Consider the following 24,564-nt stretch of genomic DNA (forward strand, 5'->3'; position numbering starts at 1 on the left):
CTGACAAGTCTTTTTTGTTTCTTCTTTAAAAAAAAAAAGGAAAAAAAAATACACTATTTTAAAAAAAAAAGGAAGTGTCACAGGATACAGTTACACTGAATTTTAAAAGAAAGCTGGATTCTGCCCCCAAGCCCAGCGGCCCCAGGCTGTAGGGCAGGGTCCCCAGGGAGGACAAGGGCTCAGTCCACGGTCTGTGCCCCACCCTCTGGTTCTGGGAGCACCCCCTGTTTGCTAACCACCCCCCCACCCCCACTCCGGAACCTCTTGTTTTGGAATCAAAAGGAAATGAGGAATGTGCCAAGTATTTGAAGGCAGCGGCCGGGGCCAGGGAGGTCGCAGGGTCGGCTGGGGCCGTGCGGGGGCTTGAGGGGCTGCGTCGTCCTCAGAGACTGCGCAGAAATGCAGCTGCCGCCGCTGCCTCCTGCCCTGCCCGCTGCGGGTCAGGCCTCCGAGGGTCCACCCAGTGTGGGCAGAGGCATCTGGGGCCGGTGGTGTCGGGCCAGGGGGGACCATGGCTTTAGGTTGCATAGTGGTCAAAGCTTCCGAGGTACTCCAGTGCCGCCTGGTAACAGAACTGGTACTCGTCCTGTGGGAGCAGAGGGGAGCAGGAGACTGTGTCAGCACCGCCCCCGCTCTAACGCCTCCCAGGGCTCTCTATTGCCCTCAGGAGCAAGCCAACCCCCTCACATGGGGTGTGTCTCTCTCTTGAAGACCCCTTCAGCTCCACAGTCCTCTCCAGAGGGAGGGGTCCCCAAATGCGGGGAGCCATGTCACGCTTCCCAGTTTTGCACGGCTGGGCCCTCCACCTGGAATGCCCTCTCCCCTGTCTGCCTGGTGGCTCAGCAATGTGCCCCATCAGGAACATTCCCTTCAGGGCTAGGAGTCTGTGACTCAAGCTCTGGGCCTCAGTTTCCCCATATGAACATTAGGGAGTGGTTGGACTTTAAGTTGTGTGGTCCAGGGCAGGGTCCTGGCTGAGCTATGAACTTGCTGTGACTCTAGGACTGCGACTGGACCTGTCTCTGTCTACTCCAAGGGACACTACTTGGCTTTGGCCTTCAGTCAACTCTTGTTTCAAAAGGGTTGACTTGTCACCTTCCAGCCCAAAACAGAAGGTGTTTGTGGACTGTTCACCTACAACAACAAACAGAGTCCAGGGTGGCTGTGCCCATCTCACAGAGGAGGAAACTGAGGCCAGGCTGACTCCCCTCCCTGTCCTGTCTTTACCTCTGTCTGCACCATGGCTGGCCGCTGGGTCCGCAGCATCTTCACTGTCTGAAAGATGTCCACCACGCCTTCGTACCGCATCCGTTCCAGCACGATGCTGAGAGTGATGAAGACCCCTGTCCTGCCCACGCCGGCACTGTTGGGGTGAGCACAGCAGTTCAGGGGTGGGATGTGACTGCCTGACTCCCCAAGGACTCAAATAGCCTAAACTGGACTGCTAAAAGCCTGGGGCTGCCCTCCTAGGCCTCGGTTTCCCCAGCTGGGCAATGGACTTGAGGAAGCTCACCTGCAGTGGACAGAGATGGGACCATCCTGGCCAAACTGCTCCTTGGTCTTATGCACTTGACCGATGAAGTCAATGAAGCCCTCCCCCGACTTTGGCACACCCTGTTCCGGCCAGTCCGTGAACTGGAACTGTCGGACAGTCCGGGACTGGCCGTCCTGCAATGAAGAGAAGCCCATCTTGCTATCGACATCAGTGGTGGCCGTGGGTGTTCTGCCTGCCACCTTCAATCCCATTCTCCATCTCCAGCCAACACCACCCTCCGTCCTTCCCCATCCTCAGACCCGTTTTGCACATTTTCCTCCACCTACTCTGATAACTCAACATCCTTCACAATCTAATGGCACCATTTTCCTTTGAGATGCTACAACCTTATCTTCACCAGGGATGCCAACACCATCCTTCTCTACTATCCTCTGTCGTCACCAAATAATGACACCACCTTACCCAGACATTGTCCACCCCCTACCACCCAACCATCCCATTCTCCACCTCTCCAATACCATCCACTGCACGCAAGGTGACATCCAACACCACCCTTCTCTACCATCCTCCACCCTTTGCCACCCAACAGTGTACCCAGCCCCTACCCTTCCCAGTCTCATTCTCCATCACCATGATCCTCTAGCATCTTAGAGCATCACAGCACCACCCAACACCAACATCTTCCCTCCTGCAACACCAGTTACCACCTACCACCCAACAATGCCATCCAACACCACCGTCTTTCATCAACCCCTACTGGTAACTCATCATCCTTGACCATCCAGTGATGTCATTCTCTCCTGATCTTCTCCATCCCTCACCACTCAACCCTTCCTCTTTCCAATCCAATCTTCCTACCACCCAGTGGTGCCATCCAACACCATCACTCTGCCATCTTCCATCCTTCACAACCCAATGGCACCATTTCCTCCATCCATCACTGATAATTCATTACTGTTCACCATCCGAGGGCATCATCTTCCACTGACATCATCCACCATCAAAATGGTGCCATCCAAGATTTTTATCCTTTGCTACCATTTGCCATTCAGTGATGCCATCTTCCCCAGATGGTCTCCATCCTCCACCATTCAACATCCTCTTCCTCTAACACCATCTTCCTCTATCTTGTACCACTGACTACTGACTGTTCTTTATCCTTTATTGTTTGAAGGTATTTCCCATTGATTTTCTTCATTCCCTACTGGCCAAACATTCTCTAATCTCATCTTTTTCCACCTACTGCTGACAAAACATCACCTTCACTGATCCATAGTACCATGCTCGATTGGCATTCTCCATTCTCTTATATATAGGGCCCATCCTTCAATCCTTTGATCCTCCCATCCACTACCATCCTTGTTCACTACTGTCCAGCAGTACCATCTCCCACCGATTCTCCAATCCCACATTCCACCAACACAATGGTGCCATCTTGCACCACCCACAGCACCATTACCAATGCTGCTATTTATGAATCAGACTTCACCATGCACTAGTGTCATCGTGTCCAACATTCCCCATCCTCTATCGTCTCACACCTGCATTCTCCACTAACTTTGATCTTCCACCATGAACTCCAATCCTTTGCCACCCCACAAGGCCACCTTCCATGGTTAGTCTTCAAAGGTTGCCATCTAATGCCTGTTCTTCACCCACCACCCAACACAATCCATTCTCCATCCTCATCCCTCCCCACCCAGTGGTACCAATTCCCAACACCCAACTCTCTTTGTCCACCACCCTTTTTTCATTCCACAGCTCCCGTGTCCACCATCCCTCACCCTAAATCCCTTGAATTTCCCTCGCCCTTTCAGTCCTCCAACACCATCCTCTATAGGATGCTCCCCCGGGGGAAAGTTCTATTCATTCCCTTTTACATGATCCCCTTGGGGCCATGTACCTTAGTGAGCAGTGTCATGGTCACACATGTTCCAGTGGGAACATTATGGGATCTGCACAGGGACAGGACCTTCTCTTTCTCCTACTTGGTGGTAGGAGTGGACGACTGGCCAACCCACTCTTCTTCCCAATGCCCAGTGCCTACTCCTATCCCAGGCCTTTACTTCTACCACCAACCAAGGGAGCCCTCCCCAGATCACTAAGGGAACACTGAGCATCCTGTCCAGCTCAGTCCAGGTTCTGGCCCCTCCTGGAAATCTGTCCCTACACTCACCCGGGCATCTGTGACCTTGAACTCCCGCAGGATATACTGAGGCATGTTGTATTCGGCCATTGGATCCACCACGAAGTACTGATAACGGGCAGAGCGCTCAGCTGGCCAGTACTGATGACACTTCTCCTGTCAAAGAGATGGTGGCTGTGGTCAGCCTAGCCTGAGTTCTGGCCCAGACCCCGCCCTGCCCGCTGTGGCCCCTGGCTCACCCGGCCCATCTCCCGCAGCTTGGTCAGCATCACCACGATGGTTGAGTTGTTCTCCCACAGCATGCGCCAGAAGTCTTCTGTGGTCTCTGCCAGAGGCCCCTGCGTGGCGATGTAGGCCTTCTGCTGCCTGCAGAGTGGTGTGGGTGAACCCAGGGCCATCAGGGAGACCCAGGCCTGGAACTCACCAGATGATGCCTGGCATGGCAGGACCAAGCCACACCTGCCACGCCTCTGCCTACTCAGGAATGTCTGGCCAGTACACCATCCAACAATCTCATTCTACACACAGGGAAACCATCAGCCTCAGGACGAATTCAAACTCCATGATGAAGCTGCAGAACTGTCTACTAACATCTCCTGCCTTCCTCCTCCCTCAAGTGCCATTAAACTACTTTCAGTTGTTTGCCCTGGCCAAGCTCTCTCTCACTTCCAGGACTGTGCACATGTGGTATCCTCTGCCTGGAACACCCTCCTCTAGGGCAGGGTTTCTCAGTCTCAGTGCTATTGACATTGGCGGCTGGATCACTCCATGGCGGGAGCTGTCCTGTGCACTGCAGAATTTGAGCAGCACACCTGGCCTCCACTCACTCGGTGTAGTACCCCTATCCAACTGCCATTATGACAACCAAAATGATCCCCAGAGATTGCCAAAGTCCTCTGGGTGGCAGAATTTCACCAACTGAGAACCACTGATGAGGGAGAACAGATGGGCTGGCAGTCTCTCTCCAGATGTTTCCCACAAGACTGGAAGCCTCTTAAGGACAGAGATGGGATCCCTTTGGGGCACTATGGTGACCAAGGCATGGTACCTGTAGCCGTCAATGAAGCTGGCATTGATGTAGTCAGAGCCCTCCACGCCCCGGATGGGCTGCAAACAGACCCGTGTGCTCTCGTAGGGCATGATGTTCACCAGCCGGTTCTTGAACTTGTTACAAGGCAGATTGGCACTGATGAAGCGGGATGTGTGGGCCTTGGAGTTGGCCAGACGCTGTGGGGACAAGGAGACTCAGAGACCACCTTCAGGACAGCCTCTGGCCTGGGGCCTGCCTTCTCCAGGCATGGGGAGGGCTGTGCTTTGGGACAGAGTGCTAATGGTAGAAAAACAGGCAGGGGGACACCACCCCCACTTTCTAGTCCCCGTGGCTTGGGGCAACCCTCGTCTCCAGATCCTTGGGCCCCTGCTCCGCCCATGACAGCCTCCATCCCACTGGCACCTTGAACTCAAGCTCCATGCCCGTGACATGCTCGCCAGGCTCCACCTGGGCCAGCTTCTGGATGTAGGCGTAGAGGCTGCGGGCGGGCACCTCTGTGTTGCCACAGCCCACGGCCTCCAGCAGTGCCTCGTGGATGAAGCTGTACTGGTCCTCAGTCTGTACCATGTAGTTGCGCTGCGACCGCATGAGCGTCACGTGGCCGTACACATCCACTGTCTTTTCTGGCTTGATCCGCTCCAGCATGGCGTCGATGACGATGAAGCAGCCTGTGCGGCCCACACCGGCGCTGCAGGGACAGCCATGTGGTATTCAGGGGCCACAGGGAGCGGGGGACAGGAGCAGGTGGGCAGGGTGGCTAGGGTGGACGTACCTGCAGTGGACCACGATGGGGCCAGCGTCCGGTGGGTTGCAGGTCTTCACTCTCCGCAGGAAAGCCAGGAAGGGCGTTGGATACTCAGGCACTCCATGGTCTGGCCATGCTGTGAACTGGAACTGGCGGACCTCACGTTTCTCGCTGGAGCCATTCTGAGGACCACAGGGACATTGCCTGTCACTGAAGCTGGCCACTCACATGCTGACGATGCCCAAATTCATACTTCTAGACTACCACGTCCCTGAGTACCCAACTCAGTGTCTGCCCACCCCCTGGACGTTTCCACGTGAGTCTTGCAGGGGCCTCATACTCAACATGGCCAACACTGTGCCCAGCCTTCTCCCCAAACCTGCTTCCCCATCTCAGCTGATGGCAGCTCCATCTTTCGAGCACCAGAATGAATGAGTCACTGTGGAGTCCCTCCTCTCCCACATCAGCCACTACTGTCGGCTCTGTCTTCAAAGTCTATCCTAAATCCACCCACCTCTCACCCCTCCATGTGGGGTCCAACTCCATTGTCACTCCCCTGGACCAGCACAGTCACCTCCACCCTGGTCCCCCAGCTACTGCCCTCGCCCCCCGAGTCTGTCCCCACGTTGACCAGAGGGTGCCTGTGAGCACCTGAGTCAGATCCCATCCTCCTCTACCCACAGCCTTCCATGGCTCCCACATCCATCTGGGGAAAAGCCCAAGTCCTCCCCACAGCTCACAAGACCCTGCACAACCTGCCCCGTCTTGTCCCCGCCCCCCCGCCCCCCCTCACTCTGCTGCAGCCACACGGGCCTCCTCGCTGTTCCTCCAACATGCCAGGCTCGGTCCTGCCCCAGGACCTTTGCACAGGCTGTTCCCTCTACCTGAATCTGTTCCGTAAGATCTCCCCATGGCTCCCTCCCTAGACTCCTTCAGGTCCCTGACACATACTCTCTTCTGTTTTATTTTTCCCCTTCTACATGTAAGATTTCTTGTCATTTCACCTGTTTGTCATCTATATCTTGTCCACTAGACTGTAAGCACCACAGGAGCAGAACGTCTTGGACCCTGCTATATCCTGGTGCCCAGGCTGGGGCATGACACAGTACATGCTTGTTATGTGGGAATGAACTAGAAATGTTCCTCTCTTCTGTTCATCTACTCAGTTTTTTGGCACTTGCACCAAGCACATTCTTGGTGTTCAGAGAGGCCCTGGCTAGGTATCAGGGGCACACTGTGGTGCCAGCAGCCCCTCCCCACTCCATCATGACAATAATGAGTGTCCCAGACATTGCCAAATGTCCCCTGGATGGCACAATTGCCCCAATTCAGAATCACTGATGTAGAAAAACAGATGGAACCACATAACGGACAGACAGCAGCCATCAGTTAAATACATATCAAAAGATTCTCTCCATCCTAGCCATGACTGCACAGAGCTGCTGGTGTCTGTCCAGCTCTGTCTTTTTGAGGGCATCTCTGGGACCCTGCTGGGGCCCTATCCTATGCCTAAGCTCAGTGATGCCAGAGGGCAAGTAGATGAGGAAGACCTGGGGCATGACTGAAGGAAAGGGGGCAACAGGTTCATTGTTAAGTTGGGTTCCTGCCATGGCTGGAGACAAGTGATGTCCCCTCTGAGCCTCGGTTTCTCCATCCATGAAGTGAGCTCCATAAGAAAGTGGTCAGCCTGGGAGGACATGCTGGCCCTTCTCTCTCCTGTGGGGAGCTCCCTGGCCAGAAGCCTGGGGCCCTCTGTCTTCCCCTGACCCCTGCAGCTCCTGCCGGGGCCCTACCTTGTGCAGGGAGAATGTCCTCACGCAGAATGTGGCCAGCTCGATGGTGTCCAGCAATGTGACCTGAATGAAGCCGTAGGTCTCTGTGCCTCTATTGGGCCAGTACTGATCACACTTAATCTGCACCAGGCAAGAGCATAGGAGTGAGCGTAGGCCGGGGCTGCCAGGGAGTCTGGGGCCCAGGGGGTCCAGGCCTCACCCGTGACTTCTCCTCCAGCCGCGTCATCATGACAATAGTGGCTGAGCGCTGCTCCCACACCATTCGCCAGAAGTCACCGAAGGTCTCAGGCAGCGGTCCCTGTGTGGCGATGTATGCGTTCTGCCGCCGGTAGCCGTCCACGTAGTTGGCATTGATATAATCACTGCCCATGATGCCTACGCCCAGGGCAAGAGGCCAGGGATCCATGGCATGCTCTGCCTTCTAGGCTGATTCCATCAAGCCTGCCACTTCCTGGAAGCTCCCTCTGACTGCCCCAAACTGTCCCCAGGTAACGGTGGGGCATGTACTTCAGTTTCTCCCCCTCGGCACTATTGCTACTTGGGCCTGGATCATCCTTTATGGCAAGGCCGTCCTGCGCACTGCGGGTACTGAGCAGCGTCCCTGGCCTCCACCCGCTCCATGCCAGGAGCAGTCCCCTCTCCCAGGTGTGACAACCACAAATGTCACCGACACTGCAAATGTCCCCTGCGTGGCAGAACTGCCCGGATTGAGAACCACTGATGTAGAGGAACAGATAAAGCCATGTTAAGGACAGCAGTCATCAGTTAAACACATATCTAAAAATGCCCAGTGGCCTCTGGCTAGAGCTGGACCAACTCAATGACCAGAAGCAGGCCTCAGTGGTGAAGACGAGGCATGAGGTCTGTGAGCTTTCTGTGCAGTGAGGGAGGGCAGGACGGAGCCCGGGGCCCCCACGCTACCTTCGATGGGTTGCAGGATGACGCGGGAGTGGTCATAAGCAATGACATTGGCATAGCGGTTTTTCGGCTTGTTCACTTCCAGGTTGGAATGTTCCCATGTGAACTGCTGTCCAGGATCGATGGACTGCAGAGGAAGAGGAAGTAGGTGGCTGGGTGTCAGGGTGGGTGCTCATGAGCCTGTGGGGAGCAGAGTGGGAGGCAGGGGCCAGCTCACCTCATACTCCTGGGACAGCTTGAGGCTGTCATTGGCCTTGAGGCGCTCCGTGTGCTCTGCCATGTCAGCGATTGGGATTGGTGGGTGGCTGAGCATGCCTGCAGGAAGAGCAGACCCCACCGCACAGGCCAGTCACTGGTGTGGGGTGGGGGACAGCAGGGGCTGGGGGACTTGGGGGGTGCTCTACAGAGTGAGTCTGCGATGGACGAGCTGCGGTTAGAAGGAGTGGCAGGGTGGGTTCAGCGCGAGGGGAAGTGTCAGGGTGGGACCCCAGGCCTGAGGATCTACAAGTGGAGAGTTCAAGGCTGCTGCTCCCGGCAGAGCCTGACAGCCCTGGAGGGGGCCTGGATCACTATCTTGGCCTGTCCTGGTTCTCCCAACCCAGGTTCGCCTTGGAGGACTTCAAGTTCCCAGTGCCACATGGCAAAAAGCAGGCAAGTGGCACAGAAAAGAAGCAGGTGCAGTCGCTGTGCCTTTGGAAATGCTGTCTTCAGGGCAGGGGTGGGGGCTTGACACCTCTGGAATCAGAGGGACCATAAAACCCTCAGCTGGGTAGAGTTGAGGGACTGGGGAGCAGGGGTGCAGTACGTGTGTGTGTGGGGGGGGGGGGCCCACCTCTGTCCCTGCACTCTTGTGGGGCAGGAGCAGGTGCAAAAAGCCCTTGACCTCTAAGAGCTCCTTGTCCTTTGGGGCCTCCAGGGTAGTTGCCAGAGGGAGGGGGGTGGGCTTGGCTCTACCTTCCAGTCTACAGACCCCTGTCCTCTCCTGGGGCTCTGTGTACCAGGTGTTAAACGTTCAAGACATTTCCAGGTAGGCTGGTAGACAGCTGCTGTTCTGAGCCTACCATGTGCCCCCTACCCTGCCCAGTGTCCCCAAGAGCTCACATCTAAGGGGTCTTCAGGGCCTGCCTGTCACGCAGGCATCTCCCGTGTATATACATGTCTCCCCCACGCCCCTGCAACATACATACACGCAGATGCAACCAGCCACCTAAGGGCCCTACGGACCAGACCCCCGCCCTCCTTGAGGGGCCAGGGCAGGACAGGTGGGCAGAGGCTAGTGGGGGGAGGCTGCACGGACAGAGACAGGAGGCAGAATGGAGAAACCAAAGATGGAAACAAACAGGGAGCGAAAGGAAGCTGAGAACAGAGACAAAGGAACTAACTTTCAAAGCGAAACCCCGGCTCCCTGAGGGGGCTGCTGAGGCCTGAATCTGCAGAAACAGCAAACAATCAATAAATGAAAACACGCAGGGGGGCCCAAATCCCCCACCCCTTGCTGGCCGGCAGGTGCAAAGGGCTGAGCAAGTTCAACAACGAGGGACACACAGCTGCCTGGACCCCAATCTGAGAACCAATGGGAGTTGCTAACTGGGTATAACTCCAGCTGGATGACAGCCAGCTCTGGCCTTTACTGTGACTCCAGGAAGACACCAAAACTATAGGCTCTTTTGTACACATGCCCCGCAGACCAGCCTAGCCTTGGGTCTCCTGTTGAGATCAGTAGAGGAGATTTTTTGGGAAAGAGGATGCAGGATGGTGAGGGAGAAACTGGACAGTAGGGGAAGGACATATGGGCCCATGCCATAAGCTTTCAGGAGGGCAGCAGCCATCAGTTAAATGCACATTGAAAAGTCCACATTTGAATGGAAACAGAACTGACATAAGCTAGTCCAGAGATAGATGAGAGCACATTAGGGTGATATATGAGGCTGCGTGATCCCTTCAGGAGACTGCAGCCATCGATTAAATATACATGTTTAAAATCTACATTTGGATGGAAACAGAACTGACATAAGCTAATCTGGAGACAGAACAGAGATGAATGCATGTTAGGGGTGACATATGAGACTCTGCATAATCCCTTCAGGAGAATGCAGCCATCAGTTAAATACATATTTAAAATCCTTATTCAGATGAGAATTGAAGTGACATAAGCCAGTCCACAGACAAGAAAGAGAAGAGAGTACACCAGGGGTGATATATGACACCTTGGATGAGCCCTTCAGGAGGACTGCAGCCATCAGTTAAATATATGCAATCAAAATCTTCATTTGAATGGAAATAGAAGTGACATGAGCCAGCCCAGAGACAGAAAAGAGAGTACATTCGGAATGGCATGTGATGCCAGGCATGAGCCCTTAAGGAAGGACTGCAGCCATCAGTTAAATACAAAGGTTTAAAATCTCCATTTGGTTGGAAACAGAGTTGATGTGAACCAGTTCAGAGATAGGAACTAGAGACCAGGTGCAGGCAGAGGGACAGATGCAACCATGCTGTGAATGCTGTGAGCCTATAAGGAGAACAGCAGCTGTCAGTTTAATTAAAAATTCCCTATTTGGTTAGAAGCAGCTGGCATGAACCCATTATGAGAGAGAAGATGGGGGAGTCTGTGAATCACTGGACACAAAGATGAGCAGGGGTAAGATCCCGATTCAGTTATCCTGCCAGGCATAGCAGGTGACGTTAGCTGAGTCCTGTTATCTACAGGGAACCATGGAGAGGCTGGGAGACCATGAGACCCTGTAGCCATGGAGGGAGAGGTGCAGGGCATGGGGAAGGCCTAATTTCTGTGCCTCACTAGGGACACATCCCAAGGGAGTACTGTGGAAAATGTCCAAGGATGAACCTCAACTCCCACCACTGAGAGGCCTGCAGACAAGACGTAAACAGAAGCACAGCTCTCTCTACCAAAAGAAATGAGGGCTTTTGGGTGTGTGTTTTCTTGGTTTTTGTTTCTGGATGTTTTTTAGGCTCCCGGAAAGGACAGCAATCATCAGTTAAATGTAACTTTAAAAAGCCTCACTCAGTTGTAAGCAGATCCAGCCCATGAGACTTGCAAGCCCAGATCCACAAAGGGTGGGAGGTATTTGGGAATCAGGAATTTAACTGCACCAAGCATAGTTCAGAGGGGGCAGTGAGGGTCCCCCAAGTTGGCGGCTTTCTCTTTTCCTCTGCCACCTCCCCCATTAAAGTCCCCGGCATCAGGGATAAGCACATACCTGGAGTCTGGAAGTTAATACGTCGCATTTCCACGGGGTCCTTGGGGTGGTGGGGGGCGAGGTCGGCGTTGTTCAGGAGGCATTTGGTGCGGGGCTCTGAGTCCTTGCGCTTACTTCATGGGGAGAAAGGAGAGTCCCCTGAGTACACGCGTGTGTAAGATGCATGCACACATGTGTGAACACAGTTCAGTCCCCATGCACGTGCAGCAGGAGAACCGTGTACATGTACAACTGGGGTTTCCAGGACCATGCATGGCCACAGAGGCAGCCCGCTGGAGCAGCCAGGTACCCCTTACCCTGTGGGTGCAGCACCCCCACCTGCCCCCTCTTTGCCCCCCTGCCTTAAGCCTCCAGGGGCAGGGCCAGTTCTTACCTGTCGGGTTTGCTGCTCCCGAAAGCACAGGCGAGAAGGGGGGAAAAAAGAAAGGTGAGGGTGTGCTGGCCATGAGAGCCATAAGAGTGGCTTTCTTAGCCTCTCTGAACTTTGGTCTCCTCCTCTGGAATACGGGGTTCATCCTGCCTCCTTGGCTCCCACCACAAGGAGGCATGTCTGAGCCCTTCCTTCCTAAGCTGGCACATACCCCAAGGGGCCACCATAGTTACTACTATCATCAAACTGGACAGAGGTAACCTCTACCCCAAACCTTGCTGAATTTGGTGTTGGGGTGAACAGGGGGAGCCAAACCACTGGCCTGTATTGAACCCCAGCTCTGCTATTCCCCAGGCTGTGTGACCTTGATCGAGTGGCTTAACCTCTCTGAGCCTCGGTTTCTCCAGGTGTACCACAGAGGCCTTCAGGGACGATCCTCTGAGATGACCCTTTCCAGACCCTTCCTCCTCTTCCAGGAAGCCCTCCCTGCTGTCAAGTGGAGGGTGCAGGGGGCTCACTTCTTGTAGAGCAGAATGGCGATAACAATGCAGATGATGAAGACCACAGCCAGCACGGGCCCAATCACCCAGATGAGACCCTCCTCGCCGTCCACGATGGGCTGAGGGTCTGGGTTATCCAGCTGGAAGGGGTCTGAGAAAGGACTGGCTGCGAACGTCTGCAGGAATGGGGGGGGCCTCCGTTAGTGCCCATCCTCCTTGTGGGGGCCAGATGGGTCTTTCTCAAACAGAAACCTGTCCCCCTCCCTGTTCTAAATCCTCCTATGGCTCCCAAGAATCCTGACCCTAGTGATCTGTATGGCCTGGTCCCTGCCGATCTTTGCTCTCTCTATTCCCTCCTCTGCCCCGGCCACCCTGAGATCCTTTGTTTCTCTTGCACCTCCACATCTTTGTACATGCAAATCCTGGGATGCCTTCTCTTTGTTGAACTCCTACTCATCCTTCAAATCCCCAGCTCCAGTGTCCTTTCTCCAAGAAGCCTTCCTCAGGATTTCCCCAACCCCAGTCCTCCCCTCTGTCCAGCTTCAATCATAGAGAGGTGAGAGGGTCTTTGTCTGGCTTTGAGGTCGGGGCCCCAGGGGCTGAGACCTCTTTGGGGTCTGCCTCACTCACAGGATGTCTCTGGATATGTGCACACAGCACTCAGCACTTACAGGCTCGCTCTTCTGTAGCACAGCAAGCACAAAGAGAACATATCGGTGGCCAGGCTCCAGACCCCGGTTGTCAAAGCCACCATACTGCTTCTGGTCACCGGGATGGAAGGTGGGTGGCAGAACGGAGAAGCGAGCTGCAATGTAGGGCCGGGGTACCTCCAGCTGTCGCGAGTGCCGCAGGCTGCGCCTCTGCAGTCGTGAGATGTCTTGGATGAGCTATGGGAACAGAGGTGTGGGTGGCTCAGAGTTCAGCTGGGAGTAACTGAGCACACGGAAGCTGGGACATGTCTGGGCCCTGCAGGCTGGGCCCCAGGCCCTCACCTCCTCCAGATCCATGTCCTCTGGGCTACCTAGTGGGGTCAGGAACTGGCCTCCACGAGACTTGCGCAGCGGCACCATCACAATGAAGTAGTTCCTATCGGGAGACGGAAGAGTCAGAGGGGGGCTGTCCACAGGCATGCTGTAAGGGGGTGAGCAGAAACCTGTCTCATGAGTCTTCTTTTCTGTTCATACAATGGGCCCATTCCACTATGCCCCAGCCAGAACTGACCACAGGTTGTGATTCAAGCCTCAAGGCCTCTGATCATACTGTGCCTTCTGTCTAGAAGGCTTCCCGCATGCAGGTCTAGCTCTTGAATTCCCATACATCCTTCAAAGCCCCAGCTTCAATGCCCACATATTCTTATAATCCTTAATTTTTCTCTGCCTCTCAGGAAGTCCTCTCTTCACCACTGGGGACTCCCAGCTCTGGACTCCAGAAGCTGAGAACCAAATCTCAGGGGCCCTGGCATTGTCCAGTGGAGGGTCAGGCATATGGGGGTGTCAAGGAATGTGGGAAGAGCCATTATAAGGGCACATTTAGTGATAATAGCCCACAGGAAGCACTGAATCTTTAGGACAACCCCACGAGCTACGGCTGACGTTATCTCTGTTTTATAGACAGGCAAAGAAACCGAGGCACAGAGAGGTTACGTGTCTTGCCCCAGTCACACAGCTGGCTGATGGGGGTGAAAGGGAATCTGGGGGTGTGGGAGAGCATACTGGACAGGCACGGGGCTCTGGCCATCGGGCAGATAAACCATGATGAAGCCATCGGCGTCAGGCTTAGGAGCGACGCTGGGTTTGCTGCTGAGCAGGTTGAAGGCGGTCCAGGCGGTGACCGTCTGCTGGAGGCCACCCAGGCTGCTGCCGCGATTGGTCAGCACGAAGTTGTAGAAGGTGTGAGGTTTGAGGTGTGTGATGAGTTTCTTCGTGGTGCGGCCATCCACGTCCAGTGTGAGCCCGTTGTACTGGATCTGCAGGCCAAGGCTGGCTCAGCGGGGCCCGATGGGGCTCAGGCTGAACCCCCAACTCTGACTGGGCCCTGATCCTGCTGAACCCTGACTGTAGCTGAGGCCCCGGCCCCAACCTGGGCCCCCGACCCTAGACTATGCATCAGCTACAGCAGAGCCCTGACCCCAGGTGGAAACCCAACTCTGACTCAGTGCCAATCTTGACTAAGCCCTAATGCCAGACTGAGCCTTGATCCCAGACTGAGCCTCAATCCCAGGGAAGCTATAATCGAAGGAGAAGCCACCACCAACTCTGATTCCCAATCTTGGGCTTCAACCCCAGATCCTGAGCCCCAACTCTTACTGAACCCTGATCTGAGAGACTCAGCACCAACCCCAGACTGAGCCCTAACCCCAGCCGAGCCCCTGCCCCCATCCACCTGCTAGCCAGGTGGTCACACCTTGTAGGGCGTGGGTGAGTTGTAATTATCGGGGAACTCCCAGCTGAGCAGAACGGATGTCTTCATGATCATCTTCACCTTGAAGTTCTTGGGAGAGACTGTGCAGGCAGCGGCCGAGCGGGGAGAGAGAAGAGAGGCCCCGTGAGTGGCTGGCGTGGGGAGGGACGCGGTGGGGTGGGGCGGCCCAGGCGCTCCCTGTGTCCGCTGTGCCCGTGCCCATGGCCTTCCTGCCTGGCCCTGGCCCGGCCCTGCCTGCCCTGTCCCAAGTCCCTGCTGCGGGAGACGGCGCAGGCTGCACAGGCTGCAGAGAGAAGGTGGAGGAGGAGGGGGGAAGGGGGACGAGGGTGGGGGGACGGCGGTGGTGCCACTGAGGCACGTCCCACCTTTGCCAACGCCGGAGCCTCGGGGTCCGGACTTGCCTTGAGCGTCCACGAGGAAGCAGAAAAGTGACCACTTACCTGGGCAGGGGAGAGGGAGGGGGCTGGGGTGGGGGTGGGCACGAGGCCCGGTCCGTCTCTGGTGCGGGGGTCTCCGCGCGCCTACCTTGGTCCCGCAGGAACGTCCGGTAGCGGACAGGGGGGCTGTAGGGGCCGGGGCCCCGGCGCGTGTGAGCTCGCACTTGGAGGTCATAGGCTGTGTCGGGCTTGAGGCCCTGCAGTGTGAGCGCGTTCTCGGCCCCTGGCTCAGCCGCCGCCGGCAGCTCGGTCTCTCGGGCAGGGCCCAGGGCGCCAGCCTCGCGCACAGCCACCGTGTACTTGACGATGGCCCCGTTGCGCTCAGCGGGCACAGGCGGCAGCCAGCGGAGCAGGACGGTGCCAGCTGAGGCGTTGCCGGCCGCCTCCAGGATCTGTGGGTGGCCACGGGGGGTGTCCTCGGGGATGCTCAGGACCTCGGCTGCCTCCTCGCCCAGGCCGCCACGGCTCCGGGCCGCGAGCCGGAAAACGTACGTGGCCCCCTTGTGCACGCCCGATGCCGTGTAATGGTCCTCGGAGGGCGGGAACTCCAGTGTGGCCAGGGGCGTTGAGTCCTCGCGGCCAAACTGCAGGCGGTAACCCAGCACCTGGTCCTCGGTGGTGCCAGCTGGGGGCTCCCAGCGTGCCAGCAGGCTGCCCTCGGGGGTCTGCTGCACCGACAGGGTGGGGCGGCCCAGCACTGCGGGGACACGGGGCAGTTGTCAGGGCCACGTGGCCACCCACCAATCTGGGAACACAGGGTGGGGTTGCAATTTCTGAAAGTAGGTCTTGGGAAAGCCTCATTCTGAGAGGCAGACTTGTAGGAGGTGACAGAGAGAGCCACTGGGAGATCTGGGGGTACAGTGTTCCAGGCAGAGCAAACGGCACATTCAAAGGTACTGGGGTTCAATATGCTGGGGCTGTACATGGAACAGCAGGGAGGTGGAGGACTCAGAGAACCTGATAAATGAAAACATTCACAGAACGTCTCCTTTCAGTGAATAACTCAATCATCTCTTGTCTCCTGCTGGCACCTGATTAATACCCATGGGACACAGAAGTGTCTAAAACCTTGTCCCTGCTCTGTGGTTCTCAAAGTCTGGGTAGCAATCAACGAGCCAAGAGAGATTCTGGGGTTAGGTAAAAAAGAGGAAAAGCTGGGCTCTATAAATGGAAGCAGATTGCTTTGTTGCAGGACTTATCAGGACCTTTAACAGACAGTGACAGCTATGAACACCCAGGGCAGGGCCAGCACATGCAGCAGGCTCTGCTTAGCAAGCACAGCTCTTGTGCAACATCCCTGAGAGAACAGGAGGCATCCTGCTGGCTAGAAGGAGGGGATATATCACGGGAGGCTTCTTGGAGGAGGTGAAATTGCAGCTGGATGCTGCAGGATGTAGACAAGGCAGATGAAAGGAACAGCATGGGCAGGGGCTGGCAGCAGTATGGCAGGGGCTCGGTCCAGCTGGGAGGCCTTTAATGTGGGTTATGCGGTCAGAGGGTTGCCAAGGAAGGGGCAGGTGGGGGAAATGGGATGGAGATCACAGTGGCCTTTCTGCTGTCCCCCTACTCTCTGCCACCCTGAGCCTTTGCCTGGGCTGTGCCTTCTGCCCGGCGTCCCCTCCTCTTACATCTTCATGGTGGCCTCTTTGTCCTCATTCAGCTCAATTTTGGCTGGGAAAAGATTCAGCCTGTTATGACTGACAGGAGAGGCCGGTAAGGGAAACCGAGGCAGGGTGGCCGGGAGAAGCAGCTTCATGGTGCATTGGGAGCACACCACCCTGAAATGACAATCTACCCAGGGTGATCACAGCCATGACGGGGAAAGCACAGGGCACTATGGGGACCCAGAGTGGGGGGCAATCTAACCAAGACCATGGGACGGAGGCAGTCAGGGAAGCCTTCCCTGAGGAGGTGCAGACTGAACAAAGACCTAAAGGATGGGGAGGGGAGAGCCAGCCAGCAAATGGGTATCCCAGCAGAGGGAACAGCCGGGGAAAGACAGGGGGCGACAGAGGGCCAGGGGGTAGGTGGCTGTTAACTGTATCTGTGTGTTGGAGCTAGAAGGGTGAGGATGAGGCGGGGCCTGACCCCTCCTGGGCAGCCCCCACACCTTTGCTCTCATTGCGTTGTTCCCCCTGCCTGGTGCACCCTCTGCCCACGTGGGCTCAAGAACCCTGGTGGTGGGGGGCAGGAGAGGAGGCCTGGCCGGTTAGCTTAGGTGGTTAGAGCGTGGTGTTGTAACACCAAGGTCCAGGGTTCAGGTCCCTGCACCAGTCAGCTACCAAAAAAAAAAAAAACAACTCTGGGGACAAAGGGGTCATAGGTGGTACGTGGGTGGGTCTCATACCTGCTCCCTTGGTCACTACCACCTTGGGTTTGCTGCGAGCGCCATCGCCTTTCATGGTGTAGGCGGCTACCGTGACGGAGTACGCAGTCTCAGGCTGCAGGTTCGTGATGACCATCTCCTGCGGGCAGGGATGGGGGTCAGCACTACAGCTGGGCTTGGGACCAGCCCTGCCCACCTCCTCCCTACACCAGGGGCCAAGAGAGGAGAACGCAGGGCCCAGTTCACAGGCAGAGACGTGCACACAAGCTCATGCAGAGACCGTGACATGATGCGTAGCATGTCCATGCTCAGGTGGGCACATGCAGCCAGACTCCCCCTATCATCACCTGCCTGTACCAGCAGTCACCTCCACGCTGGTCCCCGGACTCCCACCCTCATTGCCCCCCAAGTCTGTCCTCTTTGTAGCAGCCAGAGGGCGCCTGTGAGCACCTCAGTCAGGTCCCGTCCCTCCTCTGCCCACAGCCCTCCATGGCTCCCACCTCCTTTGGGGTAAAAGCTGAGTCCTCCCCGTGGCCCACCAAGCCCTGCACGACCTGCCCCGCCCCCTCCCTGCCTGCCCCTCTTCCTTCCTCTGCTGCAGCCACACGGGCCTCCTCGCTGTTCCTCCAACACGCCAGGCTCGGACCTGCCCCAGGACCTTTGCATGGGCTGTGCCCTCTGCCTCTACACCCATTGGTGTGCCGGAGATGCCCCGTACCAACTCACAAGAGCCAACAGTTAAGTTTTCAGGAAGCTCGTGAGCCAACTGTGAAATACAGTTATCATTAAAAAATAAATTGTATAAACTTAAAACCAAATAAATTATATTACAAACAAACGCAATAAATATTCAAAACCCATCCTTCTCTACTTATTTTATTATGTTTCCTATTATCTTATTATCTATACTCTTGAGGTCATCTTTTTTGGTGGTTGGCTGGTATGGGGATTCAAGTCCTTGACCTTGGTGTTATGACTAAGGAGGGGCTCACGTCAGTCTTGGTTATTTCCATGTCCTCAGCACCTAGCACAGGATCTAGCATACAGTATGTGCTCAGCACTTTACTATTTCTCCAATGAGTGAGAGGACACCTGTGTGCACCCTGACTTGCACACACACCTGTGCACACACCCCCCCCAGTCATCTGTGCGTCCACATCTGCAAGCATGCACACCCACAAGCACGGTCCAGCATGCCTGGGAGCTGTGGGGGTCCCAGATCAAGAGCACAAGAAGTGGGGATAAGGACGCACCAACAGAGGGTCTCCTGTCCCTGAGCCTCACATTCCGTCCCTCCCAGGGTCTTGGTGGGAACTTCCTCCAGACTCAGGGCAGGGAAGACACAGAGGCTATGGGAGTGGGTGGGACCAGTGCCAATTTAATATCAGACTTGGGGAAATCAGAAGAGCCTGTGGCTTCCATTTGAAGGGCAGAAAGACAGCCGAGAGAGGGACAGTGAGTTGCCCAAAGTCACACAGCACTCCCACTGTCTGGTTTAAGACTTGCTGAGAAAGCTTCAGAGGGTGGAATCGGTGGTCCCACAGACATCCTTTCTCACTCTGGGCCCACTGAGCCCCTTATCACCCATGGGCCAGAATGAAGTGGATGGCTAAGCCAGAGAGAGAAATGTCTAGACCAGGAGGGCTGAGCCGGGCTCAGTCTGGGTCCAATAGGGAAAGAGAAGCAAGCCTGGGGTGGGGGCTGGGGGACACCGGGAGGTGGGAGGTGTGAGGCCCACATGTCTAAGAGCCATCCAGGTGAGAGGGTTAATGGATGCCCAGAGGTCCAGGCTTCTACCTGGTGCCCGGGTCACTCCTCCTGGGATCCCAGCAGATGCCCCCACCCCTGGGGTCTGTACTCTGGGGCATGCACGTGGTTAGTCTCCCATTTGCAGGATGCAAAAACAGACGCTGTGAGCTCTGAGAGGTAACGGAGGGTGCCTGGGGCGGGAGGCGGCCAGAGGAGGAGACCCTTTTCCTAGAGGCGTGCAGGAGTCACAGCACGGCACGGCCCGCGGGAAGAGCAGGCACTGGCCGGGGGACGCTACTTACATATTCAGCCGTGTCGTCCGTCTCCCACTGAGCGCGGGAGGAGGCGGCAGGGAAGAGAGGAGGGACATGAGCGGGACAGCCAGAGACAGGGAGAGAGAAGCCGTGAGAGAGCCCCGCACCCCAAGCCCCATCCCACGGAGCCCCCGCCCCCGCCCACCTGGGCATCGGCCAGCATGATATCCTTGATGCGCGGCGGCCCGCGGGCCTCGGCGCCTTCCATGCGCACGTAGTGGACCTGGTAGCCGCGGATCTGGCCGTGCTGCCGGCCGGGCGCGGGTGAGCGCCACAGCACGCGGATGGCCGTGGCGTTGAGCGCCTCTGCCTCCACTTTTCGCGGTGGCGCGCTGGGCACTGGTGGGTGGGAGGGGAGGGGAGGGGCGGGCAGGGCTGTTACCAGGGCACCCGGCCCTGCCCCGGGCAACACCACTGCCCGATGCCAGGATGCCAAGTGACTGCCGGTGAACTGAGTGCTCCCCACCAGCCAGGAGGACGTGGCCTCTTTCACACCTCCCACGGCCCCAGGAGGGGGCCCTGATGGTGCACCCCATTTATGGATAGCCCAGTGAGGCCCCCCAGAGCCTAATCTACCTGCCCAGGGCCTCAGGACACTGTTCTAAGAGCTTCACCCACAGAGCTTCCATCCCTGCGACGACATAGGGGCTCTTGTCATTCTCATTGGACAGATGGGGAAACTGAGGCCCAGAGAGCTGAGTCCCTGATCACAGGGTTAAGGAAGAGGCAAAGCCAGGCTGTGAACCAGGTGGTCCAGCTGCATGCCCCGAAATCCTCCAGCAGGCAGCTGGTCCCCTTGGTACTGGGGATCTTAATCAACCTGCTCCCGGATCAGAGGCTCCTCTCTGCCACCCCCACCCCAGGGTTTGGCATGAAGAGTGTCTTCATTTCTTCCCCATGTTTAGGACACAGTGCGGGACTGTCGACCGAAACTTCCAGGCCAATGGCTCAAAAAGCAAATCAGCTTCCCAGGACCAACAGGCTGCAATTTTACTGGGAAGGCAGTTGTGGTTAATTTCGCACCATGTGACTCCAGATCAGGACCGTCCCCTCCCTTTCCAGCTTCCAGCTTTCTAGCTGGAGGAACACCTACAGCACTGAAACTGGCCAGCGCTACACATCGGTCTCATCCCCCAGAGAGCTGGTAGTTCACCATTAGCAGCACCCCGCGGTCTACCCGCTTTCTAGGCAGGAGGCTCAGACAGCGGAAGCTCCAAATCCTGGGTGATCCCAAGCATAAAACTGAGGTTCCTGGGGTCGAGGGACCGTAACCTCGTAGCGGTGGCTCCTTGCTGTTTCCTATCCCCCATTTCATGGTGTCCACAGTTTGAACAAAATAGGCAGCCAGCTTAACCTTCCAGGCACAAGGCTCCGGAGAGAACACTGCGAAGCTAAGGCCGCGCAGGTCTGGAATCCTGAATTCCAAAGATCAAGGAGCCTGGGATATCTTGGGGAGGCGACTTGCTTTGCTCCCTGGCGACTGGAGGTTCCACCTTTTGACCACCAGCCCAGTTTTCCTGGAAGGCAGGCGCCAGGCTGGGGCCTGCAGGGGTCCCAGGCGGGGGCTGATGCTTACCGTCCTCGTCGGTGCGGATGACCACGGGCGAGCTCTCGGGCCCTGGTCCCACCTCTGTATGAGCGACAGTCGTGATGCGGTACTCGGTCCACTTCTCCAACGCCTCCAGCAGGATCTGAGTGGTGGTCGGGGGGATGCCGTTCACCTCCTTGGGTTCCGGGTCCTCTGAGCCCAGCGGTCGGTAGCGGACGCTGTAGCCCACCAGGGCCCCGTTGTGCGTTTCCGGTGGTGGCGGGCGCCAACTTACCAAAATGGCCGTGGAGCGCATGCTGACACATTTAACGTCTTGAGGGGGGGCTGACGGTTCTATGGGAGGGGGGACAACGTGGGGGGGGGTAGGGAGGTGGGATGGGCAGGGAGGGGGACGGGGAAACAAAAGATGGGAAAGAGAAAATAAAAAAGAAGATGATAACAAACAAAACAGAACCAAACCAAAGAGAAGTCGAACCCAAAAGAAGCGGGTGTCAACCAAAGGTGAGATGGGCGGGTGGACGGGCCAGTGGGATGGGGGCCGGGAGGGCTGGCCAAGAACGCTGCGCTCGCCACATGGGGCTGCACCTGCTGGGCGCACAGTAGGTCTTGGGCACAGGAAAGCCACGGTCCCCATGGGACACACGTGTGTGCCAGGCACCATGCCAAGGAGAAATAGCAATAAAAGCCCTATCGGGCACCCACTGTGTGCCAGGCACCATGTCAAGGGGAAATAGGAATAAAAAGCTCTATGTATTGGGCACCTCCTATGTGCCAGGTGCCATGCCAAGGGGAAATAGCAATAAAAGCCTTACCTACTGGGCACCTACTATGTGCCAGGCACCATACCAAGGGGAAATAGCAATAAAAGCCTTATCTACTGGGCACCTACTATGTGCCAGGCACCATGCCAAGGGGAAATAGAAATAAAAACTCTATCTATTGGGCACTTACTATGTGCCAGGCGCCATGCCAAGGGGAAATAGCAATAAAAGCCCTATTGGGCACCTACTATGTGCCAAGCATACCAGGAGAATAGCAACAGAAGTCCCATTGATTAGGTACCTACTATGTGTCAGGCACTTGCCAATGTTTTATAGAATAACAGTAGATGCACTTATTTACTAAACACCTACTGTGTGCCAGGCATGGCACCAAGGGCTTTATAACATTTTATGGTAAAAGCAACTATTTGCCGAACACCTGTGCCGCCAGAGATCACACAGCCATCCCAGTGGCTTAACTAGGGCCATCCTCTCAGACTCACTTGAAGAGAAAATAATGCCCATGTCTTGAGCACCTACTGTGTGCCAGCTAGCATGCCCAGGGCTTTATACAGCAGTCATAAAAGCGTCTGTTTATTGCATATCTACTGTGTCAGGTACCGGGCTCAAGGCTTTACAGCCCATACCGAGCACCTACTGTGTACCAAGGTCTTTACAGATCATAGTTCTCCTGTTTTGAGCCCCTCCTGTGGACCTGGCACCATACGAACCCATTACTGTTTAACAGTGAGTCTCATTTATTGAGCACCTACTATGAACTGGGCATGGGAACAGCCCTCTAAAGATAAAAACAGCAGTTGTCATTTATGCAGTACCTATTGTATGCCAGGCACTGTGCTAAGAGTTTTATCAGAAAATAGTAACAGTCCCCACATATTAAGCAGCTAGTGTATGCTAGGTACCATGCTAGGGGCTTTACTGAAAAACGGTTAACAGTTCCCACATATTAAACACCTACTATGTGCTAGGCACTGTACTAAGAGCCTTGTAGAATGTTAATAGCTCTCATTTCTTAAGCATCTACTGTGTACCAAGCACACAGTAATAGCCTCCTATATATTAAGCACCTACTGTGTGCCACACATTATGCTAAGGACGTTATATAAAAATGGTAATAGTTCTTACTCATTGAGCGCCTCCTATTTGCACACACTATTCTAAGGGCTTTGCAGATAACAACTGCAAGTTTTGAGCAAAAACTGTGTACCCAGCACCATGCTAGGCCCTATCAGACTGATATAGTGCCCATCTGAGCACCTACTATGTGCCTAGCATCAGGCCAACCTCTTTATAGCAAGTGCCATTTATTGAGCACTTACTGCATGCCAGGAATTGTGCTAAGAGGTTTGCAGAACAATAATCATAGCCCCCATGTTTTGGGTATATACTGTGTGCTGGCAGCAGGTTAAGCTTGTTATAAACTGCTAAAAGCTTCCACTTATTGAGTGCTAACTATGTGCCCAGCACCATGCTGATCCATATTTAGATTTAAACAAGCAGCTGCATTTACGGGGCACCTACTGTGTGCCAGGCAGCATGTTAAGGGCTTTGTTGAATAACAGTGATAATTCCCACACATTATGCACCTACTGTGTGGTAAGGGCTGCACTGAGGGCATTACTGATGGTAAACTTCATGTTACGCATGTGCAGCACCTTAAGCCTTTTACAGACTCAAAATGGGTCCCACTGATTGGGCCTCAGTTGCCAGGAACCTGCTAAGTGCATGGTTTTACTGTCTTCCCCCCAACCCCTGCTCCATGTTACAGGTGGGGAAACCAGTTTCAAAGCTCACTTATTTGGCTATTATCATTGGTTGTGTAACTGCTGGGTGCCAGGACCTATCCTGGAGGCATGACGTAAAATATCACCTCTCTAAATCCTTCTGGAAACCCCGAAGTGGGGTGGGTCCCATTTTACAGGTAAGGAAACTGAGGATCAGATATAGCAAGTTGCCTGCCCAAAGGCACATGGTGAGGAGGTGACGAAGCCCAGATTTGCCCCCAGATTTAGCCGTTGTTCATGGGCTGTCTTGGCTTGGGGTTGGAAGCTCAGACCTCAGCCTGCACCAGCTGCGGACTCCCACCCTGCCCACTTTAGACCCGCACCACCTGGAGGGAGGCCTAGGGAGGTGATGAGCCTTGCTTGATGTAAAGGTAGGGAAAACTGTCACCATTATGCCAGCTTCATTTGTCAAGCAGGTGTTCATTGAGGAATTACTATGTATGCGCCCTTGTGCTAGGCTTTGAGACTCAGAGACCAATCTGAGCTCTGGGTCCTCAAGAACATTGGGACACTGGAAGCCACCTCGATAGCTTACTTCAACTAGAATGACCCCCTGGCCTCACTTTAAGTGAAACACTGGAGATCCCTCCCCTAAAACTAGACACAGGAGGCCCCTCCCCCATTTCTTGACCAGCCACCCCAATCAAAAGTGCCCTGGAGGGGGTGGGGTGGGAATCAGGCAGGAATGGAAAAACCAACCAAGGAATGTTCCGGAAGGAATGGATTTGCTGAGAAAGGGGGAGGCAAAATAAAACCAAAACCATAATAAAATAAGAAACAACAGTGATGGTGATGATGATGAGAAAAACCATAATAAAAGAAAGAAAGGCGCCTTCCAGAAAACTCCCAGTCTGGTTACCTACCTTCCACTCTTCAACTGCTAACTTATAAGACTTTCTTACGAGGGAGGGAACGGCGGAGTGCTCAGCTACAAGGCCAGACCCAACTCTTGGTGGGTCTCCGGTC

The 24,564-nt window shown here is 55.4% G+C and overlaps 1 protein-coding gene across 1 annotated transcript in view; it reads right to left on the reverse strand.

Annotated features, from left to right (window-relative positions):
• Positions 1-269: 269 nt before the first annotated feature.
• The window catches only part of PTPRS (protein tyrosine phosphatase receptor type S), a 68,120-nt gene continuing 43,825 nt past the window's right edge, over positions 270-24,564 (reverse strand). The window contains exons 11-34 of the mRNA XM_063108876.1: positions 21,060-21,365; positions 19,629-19,822; positions 17,442-17,559; positions 15,183-15,791; positions 14,640-14,737; positions 13,949-14,202; positions 13,229-13,322; positions 12,908-13,123; positions 12,255-12,412; positions 11,740-11,751; positions 11,367-11,479; positions 9,531-9,578; positions 8,366-8,463; positions 8,152-8,275; positions 7,430-7,605; positions 7,231-7,350; positions 5,465-5,619; positions 5,095-5,380; positions 4,690-4,868; positions 3,881-4,007; positions 3,672-3,797; positions 1,514-1,668; positions 1,228-1,363; positions 270-586 (exon numbers count right to left, since the gene is read on the reverse strand). Of these exons, the coding sequence (XP_062964946.1) occupies positions 518-586; positions 1,228-1,363; positions 1,514-1,668; positions 3,672-3,797; positions 3,881-4,007; positions 4,690-4,868; positions 5,095-5,380; positions 5,465-5,619; positions 7,231-7,350; positions 7,430-7,605; positions 8,152-8,275; positions 8,366-8,463; positions 9,531-9,578; positions 11,367-11,479; positions 11,740-11,751; positions 12,255-12,412; positions 12,908-13,123; positions 13,229-13,322; positions 13,949-14,202; positions 14,640-14,737; positions 15,183-15,791; positions 17,442-17,559; positions 19,629-19,822; positions 21,060-21,365 (3,971 nt within the window). The 3' untranslated portion in view covers positions 270-517. The remainder of the gene's footprint in view (positions 587-1,227; positions 1,364-1,513; positions 1,669-3,671; positions 3,798-3,880; positions 4,008-4,689; positions 4,869-5,094; positions 5,381-5,464; positions 5,620-7,230; positions 7,351-7,429; positions 7,606-8,151; positions 8,276-8,365; positions 8,464-9,530; positions 9,579-11,366; positions 11,480-11,739; positions 11,752-12,254; positions 12,413-12,907; positions 13,124-13,228; positions 13,323-13,948; positions 14,203-14,639; positions 14,738-15,182; positions 15,792-17,441; positions 17,560-19,628; positions 19,823-21,059; positions 21,366-24,564) is intronic.

Source organism: Cynocephalus volans, chromosome 10, assembly GCF_027409185.1.
Source record: "Cynocephalus volans isolate mCynVol1 chromosome 10, mCynVol1.pri, whole genome shotgun sequence".
Lineage (NCBI taxonomy): Eukaryota > Metazoa > Chordata > Mammalia > Dermoptera > Cynocephalidae > Cynocephalus > Cynocephalus volans.